Below are 20,765 nucleotides of genomic sequence, written 5' to 3'. Positions count from 1 at the left end.
CTCTGGGGCTCCTGGGGGCCATACATTTCATCAAGATGACTTCCACGGTGGAGCCTCAGAGCAAAGATAGCCAAGGGGAAACCCAAGGCTTTAGGCAGTGGCCCTTACTGTAAATAAGAAGTCAAAAGGTAAAATAAGGGGTGCTTATATTTGTCCTGATTCACACATGTACATGTGTGTGGTGAAATAGTCATGTGTTTTTAGCATATCCCACTTCCCCTAAGACACCCTTGGAGAGTGGGGTCATGGCATGAGATCAGTTTGACAGTTTGACAGATCATCAGGCTGCTAACTGTCAACAGAGTTGACATGTTACACCAGTGAAAAACCATGTGGCTTTTAGTGAACTACGTCTGTTCTACCCATTCTACTTCTATATAATTTATGGTTGGATACAACCATTACTAATGGTTGTGGCTGGATATTTAAAAATAAATAAAATATGTAACCTTTACTGAACTAGGCAAGTCAGTTAAGAACAAATTCATATTTACAATAACGGCCTACCCTGGCCAAACCCGGACAGCGCTGGGCCAATTGTGTGCCGCCCTATGGGACTCCCAATCACGGCCAGTTGTGATACAGCCTGGAATCGAACCAGGGACTGTAGTGACGCCTCTAGCACTGAGATGCAGTGCCTTAGACCGCTGCGCCACTCGGGAGCCCATTGATGGTAAATCCCAGAATACACACTGGACCAATCAGCCCCACAAACCACACGTGGGACATACTAACCCAGTGACAACAAACAGCTGATTCCTTTAGGTCTAATTACCAGGGCAGGGGCACATGACTTCTCGGGGTGTAGGCCTATCATTGTTGCTATGACAACATGACTATCTATGAAGCAGCAGATACTTTAGGGGGCACATAGGGGCTGATTTATTAGCATGGGCACATTTGGCCTGGTAAGAGGCCTAAAATATGAAAGGGAACTGGAGGGAACATCAAAGAGCCTGGGATATTAACAGTAGGTTAAGGCTGGTCTGCAGAGGACCAGCCTTTTGTTTCATGGTGTATCAATGGATAATGATTAATTCTCCAACAGTTTCAAATGCAAATGATTAAAGACATGGTCCACTAACAACCCATTTGGCTTAGAGGCTCAGCACACAATAAGAATGGACAAACTTTTTCTCTCCAAAGGAAAAATAATACTTTGGCACATTATTATTATATATTTTGTATTAACTTGTATTTATTCAGGGGAACCCAACTGAGACCATTATCTCATTTACAATGGTGCCCTGAGGACAAGAATTACATAAATATAATTATAACAAAACTACAAGACAGCTATAAATAAATTACAACAGGTTATTACAACAAGTTATAATAATCAATTGAAACAATTTCACACTTTAGTGAACTCATTTAACAACAGTTTTAAACGGCACTATCAGCACCAGGGAATTCAGGTGTAATTTGTTTTGTAAGATATTCAATAACTGTGGTGCATTTAAACTAAAGGCGGATTTACCAAACATTGCGGAGACAAGCAGGATTATCAAGCTTCTCTAAATGGTTTCACTACACCAGGGGCAAAGCCTCAAACATTGTTCTCATCTATGGAAAGGTCAAACACCCATTGCTACAGACCCAGTAGGTTCTGCTATGAAATGGAACTTTCATGACAGTCTCTTGTTCCCATTAACTAGCAATATATTAGTAGGACTGAGTGAGAGGTGTTCTGTAAGTGCAGGTAGGTATTGCCCATCTTCAGATGTGGACACAGAGCCATGAGGCCTGATTAACACAAACACACTGAACTTCTCACATGGGTGTGGGTGTGCCACAAGCTATTGCTTCCCCATGTGGCCATTAAATGAGGTTTGCTCTTATCAATATTTGTCCTACATCAATATTATCTCATAATGAATGAATGCCAAGATAATGTGATTAATAACCCAGACATAGTATATGTGCAAAACACAGCTCTGTCATACATAGACAATAATACTGAACACAAACATTTTCCCTTTTAAAGCATGATAGTGGTACTTAGTGGTGGTAGTGATGGGGATCCTTCCGGAAGAGGCGGATGAAACGTAGGCCTACACAAATGCAAGTGTACACTCAAACAAACAACTGAAAAAGAGAGCTGCAGATAATTGGCGAACCTAGAATAATCTCTCTGCACTAAAATACAATCTCATTAGTGTACAATTGATGGGGGTTTTCCTGCATGTAAAATTATTAAGGTTATGTTGTTGTTGTCAGTAACATACTTTTTATGATGTAATCTGATGGCTGATTCCCAGTTAAACACTGTCACACTCTTCTTCAGACACAATAACCTTCAAAAACATAGAAAACATAAACCTCACTTTAAAGAGTTTACAGGCAGGCTCAGAATGTAGACGTCTGGTGTCAATAGTAAGCAGTCAGAAAGAGAAAGAGAGCAGGGTAATTAAAGAAATGTGGGCACGTGCACACGCACGCACACAAACGCACACACATACTCCATTCTATCTATTCACTGGCGACTCCACACAGAAAAGTGTGTGGCAGGTAAATTAGACCTCTCCCTTTTCATGATGAATGGTATGTGAACATTCTAAATCTGAAGTGAGCGTTACGATGGGGAGGTGAACAGAGGCGTCGAGCCTGGAACAGCTGTTACATTGTGATGTCATTCGGTGCCCTTTCCGGTGGAGTGGCCTGCTCTACTAGAATAAAGGTGTGCTTGTGTTGCATGACTAGTCCAGGACCAAACCGAGCTCTTGTGTATCGGAGTATGGCAGGTCCTGCCTATGGAACAATGAGGACTTATTTACAGATCAAATGGTGGAGTAGCTTAGAGCTAAGGGATTGGAAACACACTTATACACCAAATATGTGTTAGCACACACAAACACACACACACACACAAACACACACACACACACACACACACACACACACACACACACACACACACACACACACACACACACACACACACACACACACACACACACACACACACACACACACACACACACACACACACACACACACACACACACACACACACACACACACACACACAGTTCTATTGTTGTGCATCAGCAGGTGTCAGGGAGTGCCCAGGTAAAGAAGGTGGGACCAGGCACAAACAGGAGACAGGAAATGACCCTTTAACTAGGGCCAATCAAAAGCCAGCTCTGAAATAATGGACACAATGTTACTCCTGTTCCTGACAGACTGCAGGCTAACAAGGTCCAGCTAATAAATCATTCCTGGGTTAGAAACAGTCCACAGCAATATGTTAACATGGTTTTCCCATATTCCCTCACTATAAATGCACAAATGAATGGGATGCGTTTAACCTAAATAACCACAAAGTAAGCCCAGGGGCTTGACTCCTGGGTAAGACCAATGACTGCAAAATTCCAAAATGTTCTATTTTAACCCATCACGTCTCCAAAACAGGCACACGTCTCACTGGTATGTAGCCTACCTGATGAGTCACACTTTCTCTAAAAGCAAACTCTCTACACTTCACAAATAGAAATGTGTAGGATTTAGGGGACTCAGGTTATTGAGAACGTATATGTACATGGCTTGCACGACTACATTATGTATGTGTAACTGATAGACGCACACACACTACATGTTTATGTATTTATATGTATGTCAATCGTAAAGTCTTTTTTCTGTAATGTATTTTTTATTATGTCAGACCCTAGTAAGATTAGCTGTCACCATTGGCGTCGGCTGATAGGGATCCTAATAAATCACATCTACATCTAAATCATTCCACCTGTGAGATACAGTGAGGGAAAAAAGTATTTGATCCCCTGCTGATTTTGTACGTTTGCCCACTGACAAAGAAATGATCAGTCTATACTTTTAATGGTAGGTTTATTTCAACAGTGAGAGACAGAATAACAACAAAAAAATCCAGAAAAACGTATGTCAAAAATGTTATAAATTGATTTGCATTTTAATGAGGGAAATAAGTATTTGACCCCCTCTGCAAAACATGACTTAGTACTTGATGGCAGAACCCTTGTTGGCAATCACAGAGGTCAGACGTTTCTTGTAGTTGGCCACCAGGTTTGCACACATCTCAAGAGGGATTTTGTCCCACTGCTCTTTGCAGATCTTCTCCAAGTCATTAAGGTTTCGAGGCTGACGTTTGGCAAATCGAACCTTCAGCTCCCTCCACAGATTTTCTAGGGGATTAAGGTCTGGAGACTGGCTAGGCCACTCCAGGACCTTAATGTGCTTCTTCTTGAGCCACTCCTTTGTTGGCTTGGTCGTGTGTTTTGGGTCATTGTCATGCTGGAATACCCATCCACGACCCATTTTCAATGCCCTGGCTGAGGGAAGGAGGTTCTCACCCAAGATTTGACGGTACATGGCCCCGTCCATCGTCCCTTTGATGCGGTGAAGTTGTCCTGTCCCCTTAGCAGAAAAACACCCCCAAAGCATATGTTTCCACCTCCATGTTTGACGGTGGGGATGGTATTCTTGGGGTCATAGGCAGCATTCCTCCTCCTCCAAACACGGCGAGTTGAGTTGATGCCAAAGAGCTCCATTTTGGTCTCATCTGACCACAACAATTTCACCCAGTTGTCCTCTGAATCATTCAGATGTTCATTGGCAAACTTCAGACGGGCATGTATATGTGCTTTCTTGAGCAGGGGGACCTTACGGGCGCTGCAGGATTTCAGTCCTTCACGGCATAGTGTGTTACCAATTGTTTTCTTGGTGACTATGGTCCCAGCTGCCTTGAGATCATTGACAAGATCCTCCCGTGTAGTTCTGGGCTGATTCCTCACCGTTCTCATGATCATTGCAACTCCACGAGGTGAGATCTTGCATGGAGCCCCAGGCCGAGGGAGATTGACAGTTCTTTTGTGTTTCTTCCATTTGCGAATAATCGCACCAACTGTTGTCACCTTCTCACCAAGCTGCTTGGCGATGGTCTTGTAGCCCATTCCAGCCTTGTGTAGGTCTACAATCTTGTCCCTGACATCCTTGGAGAGCTCTTTGGTCTTGGCCATGGTGGAGAGTTTGGAATCTGATTGATTGATTGCTTCTGTGGACAGGTGTCTTTTATACAGGTAACAAGCTGAGATTAGGAGCACTCCCTTTAAGAGTGTGCTCCTAATCTCAGCTCGTTACCTGTATAAAAGACACCTGGGAGCCAGAAATCTTTCTGATTGAGAGGGGGTCAAATGCTTATTTCCCTCATTAAAATGCAAATCAATTTATAACATTATTGACATGTGTTTTTCTGGATTTTTTTGTTGTTATTCTGTCTCTCACTGTTCAAATAAACCTACCATTAAAATGATAGACTGATCATTTCTTTGTCAGTGGGCAAACGTACAAAATCAACAGGGGATCAAATACTTTTTTCCCTCACTGTACCGACTAACTAGCCACCTCACTGGGCACTGATGCACTGAACAAACACAGATGCTGTGGTTGAGTGTTGAGTATGTTGGTTCTCTGGGGGAGGAAGTACAGAGGGGTGGGTGTGTTTCAACACAGGCTATTTGTTTGTCTTTGTTCCTGGTTGGTCCTGTTGGTTTGCCGTTAGGTCTGGGTGGGGTGTGGGTGTGAGAGTGGGGTGAGAGACCAGCTGTGTAGCAGTAGCCATGTTTCATAGATTTCATCAGTGCTGAGTAGAGTAGAGTGGTGGGTAGAATATACTGTATCTATGAAGCCTATGAAATGGCCATAGCAGGGGAAATGTCAACTGCCAAGCTTCATTTCCATCATTAGCTGTTTGTTTTGTTTTGCAAATGGGCTGTGTTGATCGGAACAGAAAAAGTGCTTACTGGTTATTACGTAAGGGTAACAGGGTGTTCTGATGTCCCCTTATCAGTAGCCTAAAATTCAAAGCCATAACCCATGACATAACCCTGACCATAGAGATACATTCAATTATGTGTTGCATTTAATTCCTTGACCCTGACTGTCTCTTCAGCTGACCTTTTACTCATTGAGATAATCATACTATTAGACATAGGTCATTATGGCTAAGATCAAGTAACTCATAGAATATCCATAACATAACGGATTCCGAAAAATAGATATCGCCTCAGTGCCTTGTTATTAGTTAGAACCTGAGACAGTAGCTGAGTATGTTGGGTAAAGGATCGGCGACTGTTTGTCCGACTCTGTTAATCTAGAGGTGTATTATATCATAATGCATGACGAAGCAGCAGCAGCCACAGTAATGGTGGTGACCTATTCATGGTAGCACTGTTATATGGTATTAATGAGCATTTACACATATGGGGGACTCAGGCCTCTCCCCCCAGTCTCACACTTGTGTTACTTTCAGGAGGGCAATGTGGGAGGGGGATATGCAAATAATGCCAGAGGGTGCTCCCTATTAGGGTGCAACAGCGGCCCTTTTAGCTCACAGTGGACTGTTGTCACCCTGACAGAGTAATAGCCACAGACTGCACCAGGACAACATTAATAGACTGGCTCTTGACTTGGCTTTTCCTAAGTGCTGAAGAACTCTCTCTCTGTGACAACTTTTTTTCCATGTCTTCTTCTCATGTATGGAATCGGGTTACTAAGAATGAAGTCTCTGCTTTAGAATTGAATGTTTTCTAGTTCTGTGAGGTATTTTTTGTGAGATGCTGGCATCTCAACTATACATCCTTTTTACATTTGCCTGATGCCATTGAAAAATCAAGTTGTATGATTCCCCCCAAGCGGAGTTGAAACTTGACTTTGAGGCAGACCTACTTTTTCTTTAAAAGCTATATTGCCACTGTTTCTGTCTTCAGGCAGCAGTTTTTTCATTTTATTTTCCATCTACCTTTCCTTGAGTGGGAGCAACGATGCACATTGCAGTGGCATTACCTCCCATCCTCCTCCTGTCAGTCACTCTGTCTCTGGCTGATGCCAAGTTCTACAGACCCTCCCAGTACATCCTCTACAAGGCTGGGCCCAATCCTCATCCCTATGTCCATGGGAAGCCCACCAGCAGGCTCAAGTGAGTACACGTTCTGAACATAAACTGGGCTGTTCCCTCTGGAGACGTGGCGCTGGAGATTGGCTCCGCTTTTGATGCTCAGTTAAAGCTGGTTATCTTACTGTGTAGCAGTCTGTCTGTTTTTGTTTTCATTTTAATATCTAAGCCAGTTAGAAATGCAAGAGGGTTTTTAGGTTTAGAAAAAGATGCAAGTTTAAGAATCTTATTTGAAGTGTGTGATCTCATTCTCTCATTCTTTTCTCTCTGACAGAAACCACTGTGCCTATGTTGTTGAGAAGACTGTGTCATTCACCATGCAGGATGGGGTAGCTCCTTATGTCAAAGCTCAGTACAACAAGTGTGCCTGGGGTCAGAAGTGTCCCACCCTCATGTGAGTTCATCTTCATAATTGATACTACATGATTTAACTATTACAGATTGTATCATAAATAGGCCTACGGCCTCCACAATTACTACTGTTATTGCTACATCTACAACGAGGACTACTGCTGTAAAACTGCTGTAAAAACAACCAGTATTATTAGTTCTACCCCTCTTGCCATATGAAAAGGGTATGAAAACAGGGCTGTAACTTTTTCTCTCACCATTCACAGGTGTCAGCTTGGTAGTTGCTTGTGCTTATGTTGTTTCTTTCATTAACCCTCAGATATCATGTGATGTACAAGCCTGTCTATAAAGTTGCACATAAGACTCTCACTGAGCTGGAATGGCGCTGCTGTCCAGGATACTCTGGCTACGGCTGCATGGAGGGACCCCCAGCCTACCAACACCCAATTAAGGCGATGCCTCCATTCAAGGGCCCACCATTCAAAGGCCCACCCATTAAAGGAAACCCCTGGAGTCAGACCAAGGGCCCTCCTCCCATGAAATCGTACCCAATGCTTACCAAGGGCCCTCCCATGAAGGAACCTCCTCCTATGAAGTCATACCCAGTGAAAGCAAAAGGCCCTCCTCCCAGCAACGTCAAGTCCTACCGTATACGTCCCTTTGGGCCTCCTCTGACCCAGCCCTCCTACCGAGGGTCATCTTTCAAGCCTTACATCTTTGGGCCACAGCACCACCACCAACCAGACCACCACGAGGGGCCAGACTATCACCAGCCTGAACCAGACCACCAGGGGTCAGACCACCACCAGCCTGAACCAGACCACCAGGGGCAAGACCACCACCAGTCTGAACTAGAACACCAGGGGTCAGACTATCACCATCCTGAACCAGACCACCAGGGGTCAGACCACCACCAGCCTGAACCAGACCACCAGGGGTCAGACCATCACCAGCCTGAACTAGACCACCAGGGGTCAGACCACCACCAGCGTGAACCAGACCACCAGGGGTCAGACCACCACCAGCCTGAACCAGACCACCAGGGGTCAGACCACCACCTGCCTGAACCAGACCCCCAGGGGTCAGACCACCACCAGCCTGAACCAGACCACCAGAGGTCAGACCACCACCAGCCTGAACCAGACCACCAGGGGTCAGACCACCACCAGCCTGAACTAGACCACCAGAGGTCAGACCACCACCAGCCTGAACTAGACCACCAGAGGTCAGACCACCACCAGCCTGAATTAGACCACCAGGGGCCAGACCACCACCAGCATGAACCAGACCACCTCCGGCCAGACCACCATGAGCCGGACCATCACCAGCCTGAACCAGACCACCAGGGCCCAGACCACCAGGAGCCAGACCATCACCAGCCTGAACCAGATCTGGAGCCAAACAATCCCCAGCAGCCTGGACCAGATCATCCTGATCACCCAGACCTCACTGATCATCCTTTTCACTCAGAGTTGGAGCCTGTCACTGATGAAACAGCTCCCCATGCTGGCAGCCAAGAAATCGATGGTGAGACTGGGAGTGTTATTCCAATGCATATTCAGTACTGCAACACAACATCTATATGTATCTAGAGTGCTTAACTGTCCAGAAATTCCATTGATTTTGGCAACATTCTTCAAAGACTTAAAATCCTTAAAATTAGCATTTATTCTTACATTACATTTTCTCTCGCTCTCTCCCTGTACTCTTGTGAGTATGATTGTGTATGTAACATTCTTCTCCCCTCTGTAGGCCAGCCTCTGGACATAGTGGACAGTGAGTCTACTGAGCGCCTGGACCGGATGGAGGAGGATGTGCGGAGGCTGTCCCAGGGTCTGGAGACGCTGAGGGGGACGGTGAACGGACTTGAGGACGGCCTGCGCGCCTCACTATGGGAGGACGCCAACAGGATGCTCTCCGCCCTGCTGTCTGCAGAACCAAGCCCTGTCCCCGCCCCCGCTCTGTCCTCTTCCCCCCACTCCACTGTAGGCTTTGCAGACATCCCTGGAGGAGACCCCGATGCAGAGGGGCTGGATGGGGGCCAGGCTTTCCCAGGGTTGAGCGAGCTGACAGGGAGGGTTGAGGAGCTCCGGACTGAGCTACAGGCCAAGGCTGCTGAGCTGGAGGAGCTGAGAGGCAGTGTGATCAGGCATGACGGAACCCTCAAGAAGATGTCAGGCGGTGTAGATAGCTTGACAAGGGCCGAAGCGAGAGACAACCAGAAGGCAATGGAGGATCTGGTGGATGCCAAGCTTGGCGGGGCCCGGACGGAGATCCTGGGGGAGTTTGAGAAGCGTGTTGAGAGTGCAGAGACCCGCTGTGGGGAGAGGGCCAGGGAGCTGAGTCGACAGTGCCACAGGGGGCAGCAGGAGAGACAGGATCTGATGGAGCTGGCCCTGGAGGTCAGCGCCACTGGGCTTAGAAAGGAGCTGGGATACCTGCAGACTCAGATCCAGGGACATGTCCTGACAGAGGGCTGCTGTGGTAGAGTCACTGGCCTAGGTGAGAGTGTGCATTTGCTGGAACAGTTGGTGGCAGGCCTCAACCAGTCCCAGGGGCACCTGAGAGTGGAGCTGGGTGGGCACAAGGACCATGTAGCGGCAATGCTGGAGGGGCGGCTGGAGTATGCGGAGGCCAAGCTCAACCTGACTGAATGTGGAAAGGTCAGGGGTGGGAGCGCTAGTAGCAGTGGTAGTGGTGGGGTCCAGGGCAGTAGCTCAGAGGGAGAGGTCGGGACAGGCAGCCTGGAGGCCCGTCTGGAGGGGAAGCTGAAGGCTCTGGAGGGTCGTCTGCTGACAGCGTTGGAGGATCTGGAGAATGCTACGGCCCCTGCCTTGCTGGAGGGCCACGCTGTGCCCACGCTGGAGACAGAGGTGGAGTCCCTCAGGAGGAGGCTGGAGGTGGACGTGGACAGAGTGCAGAAACAGCTGAGCGGCCTGGAACTCCTCTGCACCTCCTCCTCTCAGCCCATTCTCCAGGGAGACGAAGTCACATCAAACACTCACAGGGTGGAGGAGGAGAAGACAGGAGGAGAAGAGGAGAAGGGTCTCCTGGACATGCAGAATAACCGTCTGAACAGCCTTAATGTCACCCTGCAGAGCCTCCTGACCAGACTGTCCCACAGGGAAGACCACCAGGAGGGAGAGGAGGAGAGTTCAGTCCAGGGTGAAATCATGCTACTCAAGTTCAACGCCCGTTCCATGAACCTCACCCTGAAGGGCCTGAAGGACTCTGTAGGGTTGGTGGTCCAGGATGTGGGGCGCGCCAACACCACCTGGCAGGAGCGGGAGGAGCGCCTGGCCCAGCAGGTGAAGGGCGTGGTGCAGCTTTTGGGGCGCCAGGCCTCCATGTTGGGGGTGGGTGAGAAGAGGCTGACCCGGATGAAGGGAGAGCTCCAGGAGCTGAGGAGGCGGCTGGCCGGGGAGGTGCAGGGCTGCCGCTCCACTGCGCTTGGAGTCCAAAAGGAGGTGGTGGAGGTGGGGGGCCGCGTGGCCAGCGTGGAGGGCCAATGTAAGGGCTTCAGTCACCTGGCCAAGGATCTGGAGAGGATCAGGGCGGAGCTGGAGAGGCAGTCAGATGGATACCTGTCCCAGGTCAACGGTACCCTCACTAATCACGCTCACCAGCTGTCTGAGCTGAGACAGGAACTCAGGAACTGCACGTGGAATGCAGAGCCCACCCAGCAGAGCCTGTACCTACTAGAGCCAGAACAGTTAAGAGAAGACCAGTAACCTGTCATGAAATGTATTACCGTAAGAGGGAGGCCAGAGTTCTGTACTGAGTGATAATGGACAATTATCTTGAGCCCCAAAGGGCTGGTGGGTGAGCTGGAGACGGTAGAAACAAACAGGCAATGTTTCAACCCACTGGCGTGCCATAGATCATTTTTTATAGAATGTTGTTTCACAAAATGTTTTATATTGACACTTATATATTGTTTTTTTTTTTTTTACTGTTGTTTAGTAGGCATATGAGTTTACAGGTATCCAAGATACTACGTTTTTATTTTGTATGTTTATTGTCTTTTGTATTTTACATTTTGTATAAAACATTACAGTTCTTTATGATCTGCATTCCTCTTGCTGTTAAAGTATTGTCTGTATAATAAAGAGGCGTTATGTCACTGTTGCTAGTCTGAAATGTATATACTTGTAAGAATAAGTAATAATTTGACAACAGTAAATACAAAGATGTCAGTGAGTGAACACAATAGCAAAAGTATGACATATTAGGCCACGTCTAAAGCCACCAGAGAGCAACAGAGAGGCATTAGATTCCTCTGTCACCTCACATTGAGAATAATCTGTGAGCAGAATCAAGTATGGACAAATCAGTCTGTCTGGTTTATTACACATATTGGCAAAGCCCGTTGACACTGAACGGTCACTTGCGCCTTCAATCTCATCCATGTGTGGAATGTAAAATACAAGATGGAGTTGCTTATACACTGAATGTATTATTCAATCAAAATATTGAATTAAACCACCAATACCCCCTCATAAACATGTTGTGTATGATTCTTCTGAATGTAAATAATATATTTGAAATGAGACTAAAAGCATCATCAGGGTGAGGACTAGACATACACTGGAGACTGGACTATCTGCCAGAAATCCTGTCTCCCGCTAAATCACTCATTCTGTTCTCCAAGCACATCTCTGATCGGTCCTTTATGACAGCTCATAGGTGACCTTCCTACTAACCCCACCTATCAGTCCCTGTTCCCCATTGGAGATCCCACCGAATGTCTGATTTGTGTGAGATGAACTGCTGTTGTGTTAAAGGGTTTTGGACACAGAGGTGGAGAATGGTGGTGCATTGTAATTGATCGATGCCTGGGAGAGAGAGGAGAAAAACAAGACAGAGATAGGAAATGTAGGAGGCAAGACTGGGTGCTGAAGGATAGAGTCATCTGCACGCACGCACATAGCACTATGGTTAGTTGTACCCAGAGGGGCCCTGCTGCACGTTATAACCTTCAGACCATTCTCTTAGGCACCCACTCCTCTCTCTCCCCCGCATAACTGTCCTTTTCTCTCTCTCTACTTAATTCATCCATTTTCTCTCTCGCCCCTTGTCCCTCTCTGTCCCTCTGTCTGTCCCTCTCTCACTTTTTCCCCCTTCTCTCTCTCTCTCTTTCTCCTCTGCCCTCTCTCTCTTTCTCTCTCTCTCTCCGTCTACCCGTTATGCACTGATCAGGTCTGTTTCAACCCGGGTAGTTGGACTGTAAATTTGTCCCTCAGACTGAGAGTCCTTCCTACAGTTCACTGTCTCTATTTTAGGCTCCTAACGCCCTGTGCTGTGGCAAACACACGGTCATTATGTTCATCAATTAACAGGAGGTGATGCTGGCATAAAGACAGAGGACATAGAGGAGTCACATCCGACTGTGGAGCAATGATTTCAGGGACCTGAACTGCTTCGCCTCTGAGCGCAGACAGCTAATGAGTAAATAAATAATTGGCTACATAAAAATGGTGGTAAACTGTGATGTAGGGTCATAAATGTCAGATCAGATCAGGGACAAAGCCTTAAATCTCTAAAGTTTCTAATTTAAAATGGACTTTGCTGGTTGTTTCACCTTCTCTGATAGAATACATGGACCTATGCTGCATTCATGACAAATCAGAGTTCAAATTAATGCGAGTTATTTGCCTAGAGCTTCCTTTTGAAAGAGGCTATATGGACCTGCATGAAACCCAAATTGTTGGTGAGAGTCGAGACGAATGGATTCGGTTTAGTCATTCGTCCTGATGAGCCCTTCCCAGCTAGCCAGTTTATATTAGCTAGCTGGAAACAACAGCAGTATGGCGCTAGTTACAATTTATAAATGTGATGTTTCTTCAGATGGGAAATAACTTGTAGTATTGGTCACCATCTGGAATCTGAATGACCAGTGTAACGGTGTTGTATCGAGATGCTTCCCACTTGGTAGGTGAGGAACGCTCAACTCATAAGAGAACGGAATTGAGCGTTCCTCAGCTACCCACTGGGCAACACCTGTTCCCCCCCGGGCAGCTGTATCACATGTTGCTGGCGGTAGCTAAAGTCACCAATTTATTCCATCCCACTTCAATATATTTTGAGTAGGATAGCAGCCTAAACGAATAACTTGTAATATTGGTAGTAGTAACCATTTGGATGTCACTGTGATAAAGTCTACTGCTGCTCAATGGGGAGAGTTTGCACTGCAACACAACTACGGGGCACAGTGTGTCATTCGATCCCGATGCCCGCTTGCTGAGTACTGCTGTCATGTAGGAATATCAGTTCAGGGTGACAGCTAAAGGACATTTGTTGGTTTTGTAGTCCGATAAAAACGGAATGATTCTGAACACTCTCAAGTCCAAACTTTGGCAGACAAGTTTTACTTTCTCTATAAAATTTCTAGTCACAAGCACAAACTAGCTAGCTGGGGAGCGTTAAGACAACTGACTGAACCAAATCCGTTAGTTGAGTTTTGCTGCGCAACATATGTCATCAACGTTGGGCACCAGGCGTGTCCGTAGAGCCTCTCGCCTTCCTATTGGTTGGGAAACTCAGATATCATATTTCTATAAGGACTTTCCAAGTCGGAAATTGTCGAGTTTCCTAGTTCCCACATGTCATGAATGCAGCACAACTAGTCCCCACATTGACACCACACGGATATTCAAAATCACAAGGTTGTTACTGTATTCATTCACAGTAAGCCTGTGGGAATGTCAGGGAGCCAGTTTGTAGATGTGGAAGTTATTCATGATGAGTATTAAAGTTTGCCATATTAAATTCCCTCCCTAGCTTGATATAACAGATATTTAGTTTACCAACACCCACTACCTCCTTTTCATCAGTAGCACACAAAAACAAATCCATCCTATAATCTTATTTCTCGTAATCAAATCACAATCTAATTTCTCCTCGGGGCAAACAACACAGCATTAAAATTCTCATTAAAGAGGCTTAGCAACAAGAAATTCCCTTTCCATCAAAAATTCATTCTGGCATAACGTTCTTATGTCTTGTGAACATGACTGTCAGAAGATGAAGAGAAGGAAGCCGCATGACAGAAAATCAACTTCTTTAGAGATAAAGGCTGTCTGAGCGAGGCGCCATCTCTAAACACACATCTCCTCTTGGCTGTGGCAAGGTTGTGATGTGATGCCACTAACAGTACTCTTATGAAAACACTACCTTACTGCTTCCTCATCCTTCCTGATAAGATAATCATCTAATAAAGGTAAATGAATAAACAATCCATTATTAATTAGTAGTTATGTAGCATGGGTTATGAATAATTAAAGTACTGAACGTTAGTTCCATAAGGTCTAGTAGAGACCCGGAAGGGAGAGAAATGTGTGTGTGTGATTAGTGGGTCTAACGGAACTGTGGACATGTGTGTGGGTGAAGAGACCGGGAGTAGCCTTCAAGGTTCTCCTAATCTCGGGGGAAAGGAACAGGCAGCGCTGGATAGTGATTAACAGTGGTGGGAAGTCAGGGGAGGGATACTGTTCACCTACTGTTTGTGTGTATGTGTGTGCGTAGGTTATATACTGTTGGTGTGGAGGTGTGTGCGTAAGCGGAGAGAGAGAATAAAATGAACTTCTTTGTTAATGTTGGGCAGAACGTTCTCTGAATAAACTGTAGAGACCTTTTGCAGAAAGCTGAGTCCTTGCCTAATTATTCTTTACCCAGTGTCTTACAAACCTTGGGAATTAGTCAACGCTTATTGATTGTTAATTATTATCATGGGGATAAAATAATTCCCTTGACACTTCCTCACACATCATGTAGCATTTTGTGAAAAGTAAAGTAGGGGGTTGAATGCCTCCATCAAATCAAATCAAATTGTTAAATCAAATCAAATTGTATTTGTCACATGCGCCGAATACAACCGTGAAATGCTTACTTAATCAACAATGCAGTTTTAAGAAAATAGAATTAAGAAAATATTTACAAAATAAACTAAAGTTTTTTTTTTAAATAAAAAGTAACACAATAAAATAACTATAATGAGGCTATATACAGGGGGTACCAGTACAGAGTACAGGTCAGTCAATGTAATTTGTACATGAAGGTCCATATGAATAAGCCCATGATTCTGAGCCTATAAACTCTGATGAGACAGAGACTATTTGGCTGTTTGGCTATTGGGCTTGGCCCACAAACATTCTGATAAGTGGTGGGAAGATGATTAAAGAAAAACATGGATTAGAGAATGGGAAATTACAAAACCAACGGTAGCTACAGAACATAACTTCTCTCCTCCTTGAGTATATGAAGGACATGATGGGGGAGAAACAAATCTCTGGGCTGAGCTCTTTATCTGGGTTCATCACAGTATACTATCACTCTCTCTCTCTACCAATTCACCTTTCTCCCCTCTGTCTCTCTCTTGCTGTGATCTTGACAGGCAGCTTTTCTGCTCTTTCCTCCCTTAGATTACAAAGAAGAGCTGGCTTGTACTCCGCCAGAAAATCGTTGCACAGGTTGCAATCCTGCTGTTGTTCATTTAACTTACACTTAATTTACCAATAAATTTCACTACTGGTCGGAGAGTGCAGTGCGCTCATTAGCCTTCCCAGGTCTAAATAACCGGGTCTAAATAATTAAATAACTGTTTAAAAGAAAAAAGACAACAAAAAAGAGCAGAAGCCTCATTTTGAGATCATCGGGACTCACTGCTGTTCGGTGCTGTTTGGCCTATGTAATCAAGCCTGTGACCAGTATGGAATCCAAAATAAACACACACGACACAGGGGACACAGAATCTGCCCCCTCTGAGTCAAACATCCAGGGTGAAGAGGAAGGGCAGTTTTCAGTCAGTGCTCAGCTCGACCTGACATCCTCCTCACCTCACAGAAATGAAGAAAAAAAAGAGAAAAACCCCCCCAAAACATTTTGATGAAGAACCTGGTCATTTACAGGCTGCCTCGGAAACATTCTGCTACCAGAGACACGCAGACAAACATCATAGGTGTTTCAGATGCCCTTTTGTTGTTTTATCATAATCCTGCCATTTTCTTGTCTTATTGTGCAACCAATAACAACCAAAACTAATCATACATCCTTTAGCTTTAGGCAATTAACAATTATTTACTGTAAATATAGACGATCAAAGAAAGGCAAAAGAGGAATCACATCAATTGGTTCAACACTGACAGAGAGAGTTAGATTTCAACGCGTTAATTTCATTGAAATTACATGGAAACAACGTTGATTCAGCCAGTGAGTGCCCAGTGAGTATTAATAACAATGTTATGTTGAAACATGATGAGAATAAAATGGATGGAGTGTAATAAAAAGACAGCTTGGCTTTATGTGAGGACTGAGTGTTCTCAGACCGCTGTTATAATAATACTCTTTCCCTCATAAAAGGAGATATGTATGAATTTATGCCATAATGACACATTAAGCCTTGAATTTGTCGTCTTATAAACCTTAATTTCATCCAGTCTTTCTGCTAATAACTGATACATGATCAAAGAACTGGGGTAAAGCTGAAAAGCACACAGCGAGCTGGAATCTGACACACATGAATCTAATGTCAGAGCAACCTTACATTTCAAATATTAAAACTTGACTTCACATTTACATCATTTAGCAGACGCTCTTATCCAGAGCAACTTACAGTAGTGAGTGGATACATTTCATACCTTTTTATTTTTTTCCCCCCCGTACTGGTTGCCCGTGGGAATCGCACCCACAACCCTGGCGTTGCAAACACCATGCTCTACCAACTGAGCCACACGGGGCTTCCATCAGGACATAGGGAATGGAAGCATAAAATCTTCCATGGGATGTCTAGCCCAGAGCCCTGTAGCTGTACAGGGCCTATAGTGAAAGTCTACACACCCTGGGCACATATTGCTGCCTTAAAATGAAATGTGGAGATGTATTAAATTTGATTTTTTCCCTATCGTTCTACACAACCTACTCCACATTTCCAAAGTGAAAGACAAATTATAGCCAAATTACCAAATTAAACAAAGACGTCTTTATTGCGAATGTCTTCATAGCCCAGAGTTAATACATGGTGGAAGCACCTGTGACAGCCATTACAGCTGTGAATCATTTTGAATACGTTTCTACCAACTCTTAGCGCAACATATATCCATTACTTTTGTCAAAATTTCTCAAGCTCAGTAAATATGGTTTTGGATCATTGATGGACAGCAATATTCAAACCTTGTCTCTGCATATTTAAGTCAGGACTGAGACTGGAGCATTTAGGAATACTCAACACCTCTTGGAAAGCCATTCTGGTGTGTCTTTGGCATTAACATTGTGTAATTGTCCCGCTGAGAAATAAAACTCTATCCCAGGGTTAGCTATTCAGAAGACTGAGGCAGGGTTTCCTCTCACTTTTTACCTGGGTTTTGCTCCATTCTATATTTATTTTGATCGTGACAAATTCCACAGTACCTGACAAGCATACCCATAACATTATGCTGCCACAAAAGGGACATGCTAGCCAGCTCACCAGATCAGCATGAGTCACTGACAGCCCCTATAAAAAAAAGCATGTATCAGTGATCAAGTTGATTAAAGAGTGGTGGCAGCCAGAGTGGGTGTTCGAGGATGTGAGGACTGCAATCCCCTTCTAGGAGCGTTGAGTTGATATGGCAGCACCTCTGCTCTTTATGGCTCTTTGATGGTTCCCTGGCAGCCCCTGAGCCACAGAGCAGCTCACAGAGCAGAGAGCCCACAGATCTAAGCTGTTTCCATGGTTGTCAGTCCCAGTCCTGGAGCTCTATGCAACCAGCCTTATGGGCGTGAGTGATAAACTGTGATGGCAGAGTGCTCCAGGTGGTGTTTAAATGTTCATCATTGTTACAGTGGGGCTCAACATTAGAGGAGCAGAAAGGGGCACCTTTTGGCCCAGGGGGAAGTCTGTTTTCCAGATGGCTGGTGTAATCATTCTGGGGCCATCCAGGACTTCACTCAACCCATCCCATGTAAATGGTAGCCAGGTACCGTACCAGTCAAAGGTTTGGACACACCTACTCATTCAAGGGTTTTTCTTTATTTTACTATTTTCTACATTGTAGAATAATAGTGGACTTCAAAGTTATGAAACAAAACATATGGAATCATGTAGGAACCAAAAAAGTGTTAAACCAATCAAAATATATTTGAGATTTGAGATTCTTCAAAGTAGCCACCTTTTGCCTTGATGACAGATTTGAACACTCTTGGCATTCTCTCAAACAGCTTCATGAGGTAGTCACCTGGAATGCATTTCAATTAACAGGTGTGCCTTGTTAAAAGTTCCTTTGTGGAATTTCTTTCCTTCTTAATGCATTTGAGCCAATCATGCGTTTGAGCCATATTATGGCAAGAACAGCTCAAATAATCAAAGAGAAACGACAGTCCATCATTACTTTAAGAAAGGAAGGTCAGTCAATCTGGAAAATTTCAAGAACTTTGAAAGTTTCTTCAAGTGCAGTCGCAAAAACCATCAAGCGCTATGATGAAAATGACTCTCATGAGGACCGCCACAGGAAAGGAAGACCCAGAGTTACCTCTACTGCAGAGGATAAGGCAATTTGAGTTAACTGCACCTCAGAAATTGCAGCCCAAATAAATGCTTCACAGAGTTCAAGTAACAGACACATCTCAACATCAACTGTTCAGAGGAGACTGCTTGAATCAGGCTTTCATGGTCGATTTGCTGCAAAGAAACCACTACTAAAGGACACCAATAAGAAGAAGAGACTTGCTTGGGCCAAGAAACACGAGCAATGGACATTAGACTGGTGGAAATCTGTCCTTTGGTCTGATGAGTCCAAATTTAAGATTTTTGGTTCCAACCGCTGTGTCTTTGTAAGACTCAGTGTAGGGAACAGATGATCTCTGCATGTGTGGTTCCCACGGTGAAGCATGATGGAGGTGGTGTGATGGTGTAGGGGTGCTTTGCTGGTGACACTGTCGGTGATTTATTTAGAATTCAAGGCACACTTAACCAGCATGGCTACCACAGCATTCTGCAGCGATACACACTCCCATCTGGTCTGCGCTTAGAGGGACTATCATCTGTTTTTCAACAGGACAATGACCCAACACACCTCCAGGCTGTGTAAGGGCTATTTGACCAAGAAGGAGAGTGATGGAGTGCTGCATCAGATGACCTGGCCTCCACAATCACCACACCTCCCAATTGAGATGGTTTGGGATGAGTTGGACCACAAAGTGAAGGAAAAGTGCTCAACATATTGATGCTATATCCTTCTTTCCTACTTCAAGCCCTGACTGAACTGCTACCTGGGGTTGAGGTAAGGACATAAGCTGAAAAATACAGTTGAAGTCGGAAGTTTACATACACCTTAGCCAAATGCATTTAAACTCAGTTTATCACAATTCCTGATATTTAATCCTAGTAAAAATTCCCTGTCTTAGGTCAGTTAGAATCATCACTTCATTTTAAGAATGTGAAATGTCAGAATAATAGTAGAGAGAATTATTTATTTCAGCTTTTATTTCTTTCATCTCATTCCCAGTGGGTCAGAAGTTAACATACACTCAATTAGTATTTGGTAGCATTGCTTTTAAATTGTTTATCTTGGGTCAAACGTTTTGGGTAGCCTTCCACAAGCTTCCCACAATAAGTTGGGTGAATTGTGGCCCATTCCTCCTGACAGAGTGTCACGACTTCCACCGAAGTCAGTCCCTCTCCTTGTTCGGGCGGCGTTCGGTGGTCGACGTCACCGGCCTTCTAGCCATCGCCGATCCACTTTTCATTTTCCATTTGTTTTGTCTTTGTCTTACACACCTGGTTTCAATCCCCCAATTACCTGTTCATTATTTAACCCTCTGTTCCCCCATGTTTGTTTGTGAGTGATTGTTTCTATGTAGGTAGGTCCGTTATTGTGGGCTCTGTTTTTGAATTGAATTTATTATATGTTGAGTAAAATACGTTTATTACTCTTATCTGCTGTCCTGCGCCTGACTCCTATACACCAGCTACACATAGACCTCCTGACACAGAGCTGGTGTAACTGAGTCAGCTTTCTAGGCCTCCTTGATCGCACACGCTATAGGATTGAGGTCAGGGCTTTGTGATGGCCACTCCAATACCTTGACTTTGTTGTCCTTAAGCCATTTGCCCCAACTTTGGAAGTATGCTTGGGGTGATTGTCCATTTGGAAGACCCATTTGCGACCAAGCTTTAACTTCCTGACTGATGTCTTGAGCTGTTGCTTCAATATATCCACATAATTTTCCTACCTCATGATGCCATCTATTTTGTGAAGTGCACCAATCCCTCCTGCAGCAAAGCACCCCCACAACATGATGCTGCCACCCCTGTGCTTCACGGTTGGGATGGTGTTCTTCGGCTTGCGAGACTCCCCCTTTCTCCTCCAAACATAACGATGGTCATTATGGCCAAACAGTTCTATTTTTGTTTCATCAGACCAGAGGACATTTCTCCAAAAAGTACAATCTTTGTCCCCATGTGCAGTTGCAAACCGTAATCTGACTTTTTTATGGCGGTTTTGGAGCGGTG

The 20,765-nt window shown here is 44.8% G+C and overlaps 1 protein-coding gene across 1 annotated transcript; it reads left to right on the top strand.

The window, feature by feature from the left end:
- The first annotated feature begins 6,382 nt into the window (after window positions 1–6,382).
- Window positions 6,383–11,407, top strand: LOC106572449 (EMILIN-3). The gene is made up of 4 exons (XM_014146643.2): window positions 6,383–6,952; window positions 7,203–7,322; window positions 7,599–8,806; window positions 9,032–11,407. Exons 1-4 carry the CDS (start codon window positions 6,798–6,800, stop codon window positions 11,008–11,010), a joined length of 3,462 nt encoding a protein of 1,153 aa, XP_014002118.2. The 5' UTR covers window positions 6,383–6,797; the 3' UTR covers window positions 11,011–11,407.
- The last annotated feature ends 9,358 nt before the right edge of the window (window positions 11,408–20,765 follow it).

The sequence above is a fragment of the Salmo salar genome, chromosome ssa15 (genome assembly GCF_905237065.1).
Source record: "Salmo salar chromosome ssa15, Ssal_v3.1, whole genome shotgun sequence".
NCBI lineage: Eukaryota > Metazoa > Chordata > Actinopteri > Salmoniformes > Salmonidae > Salmo > Salmo salar.
This window is presented reverse-complemented; position numbering and strand designations above follow the sequence as displayed.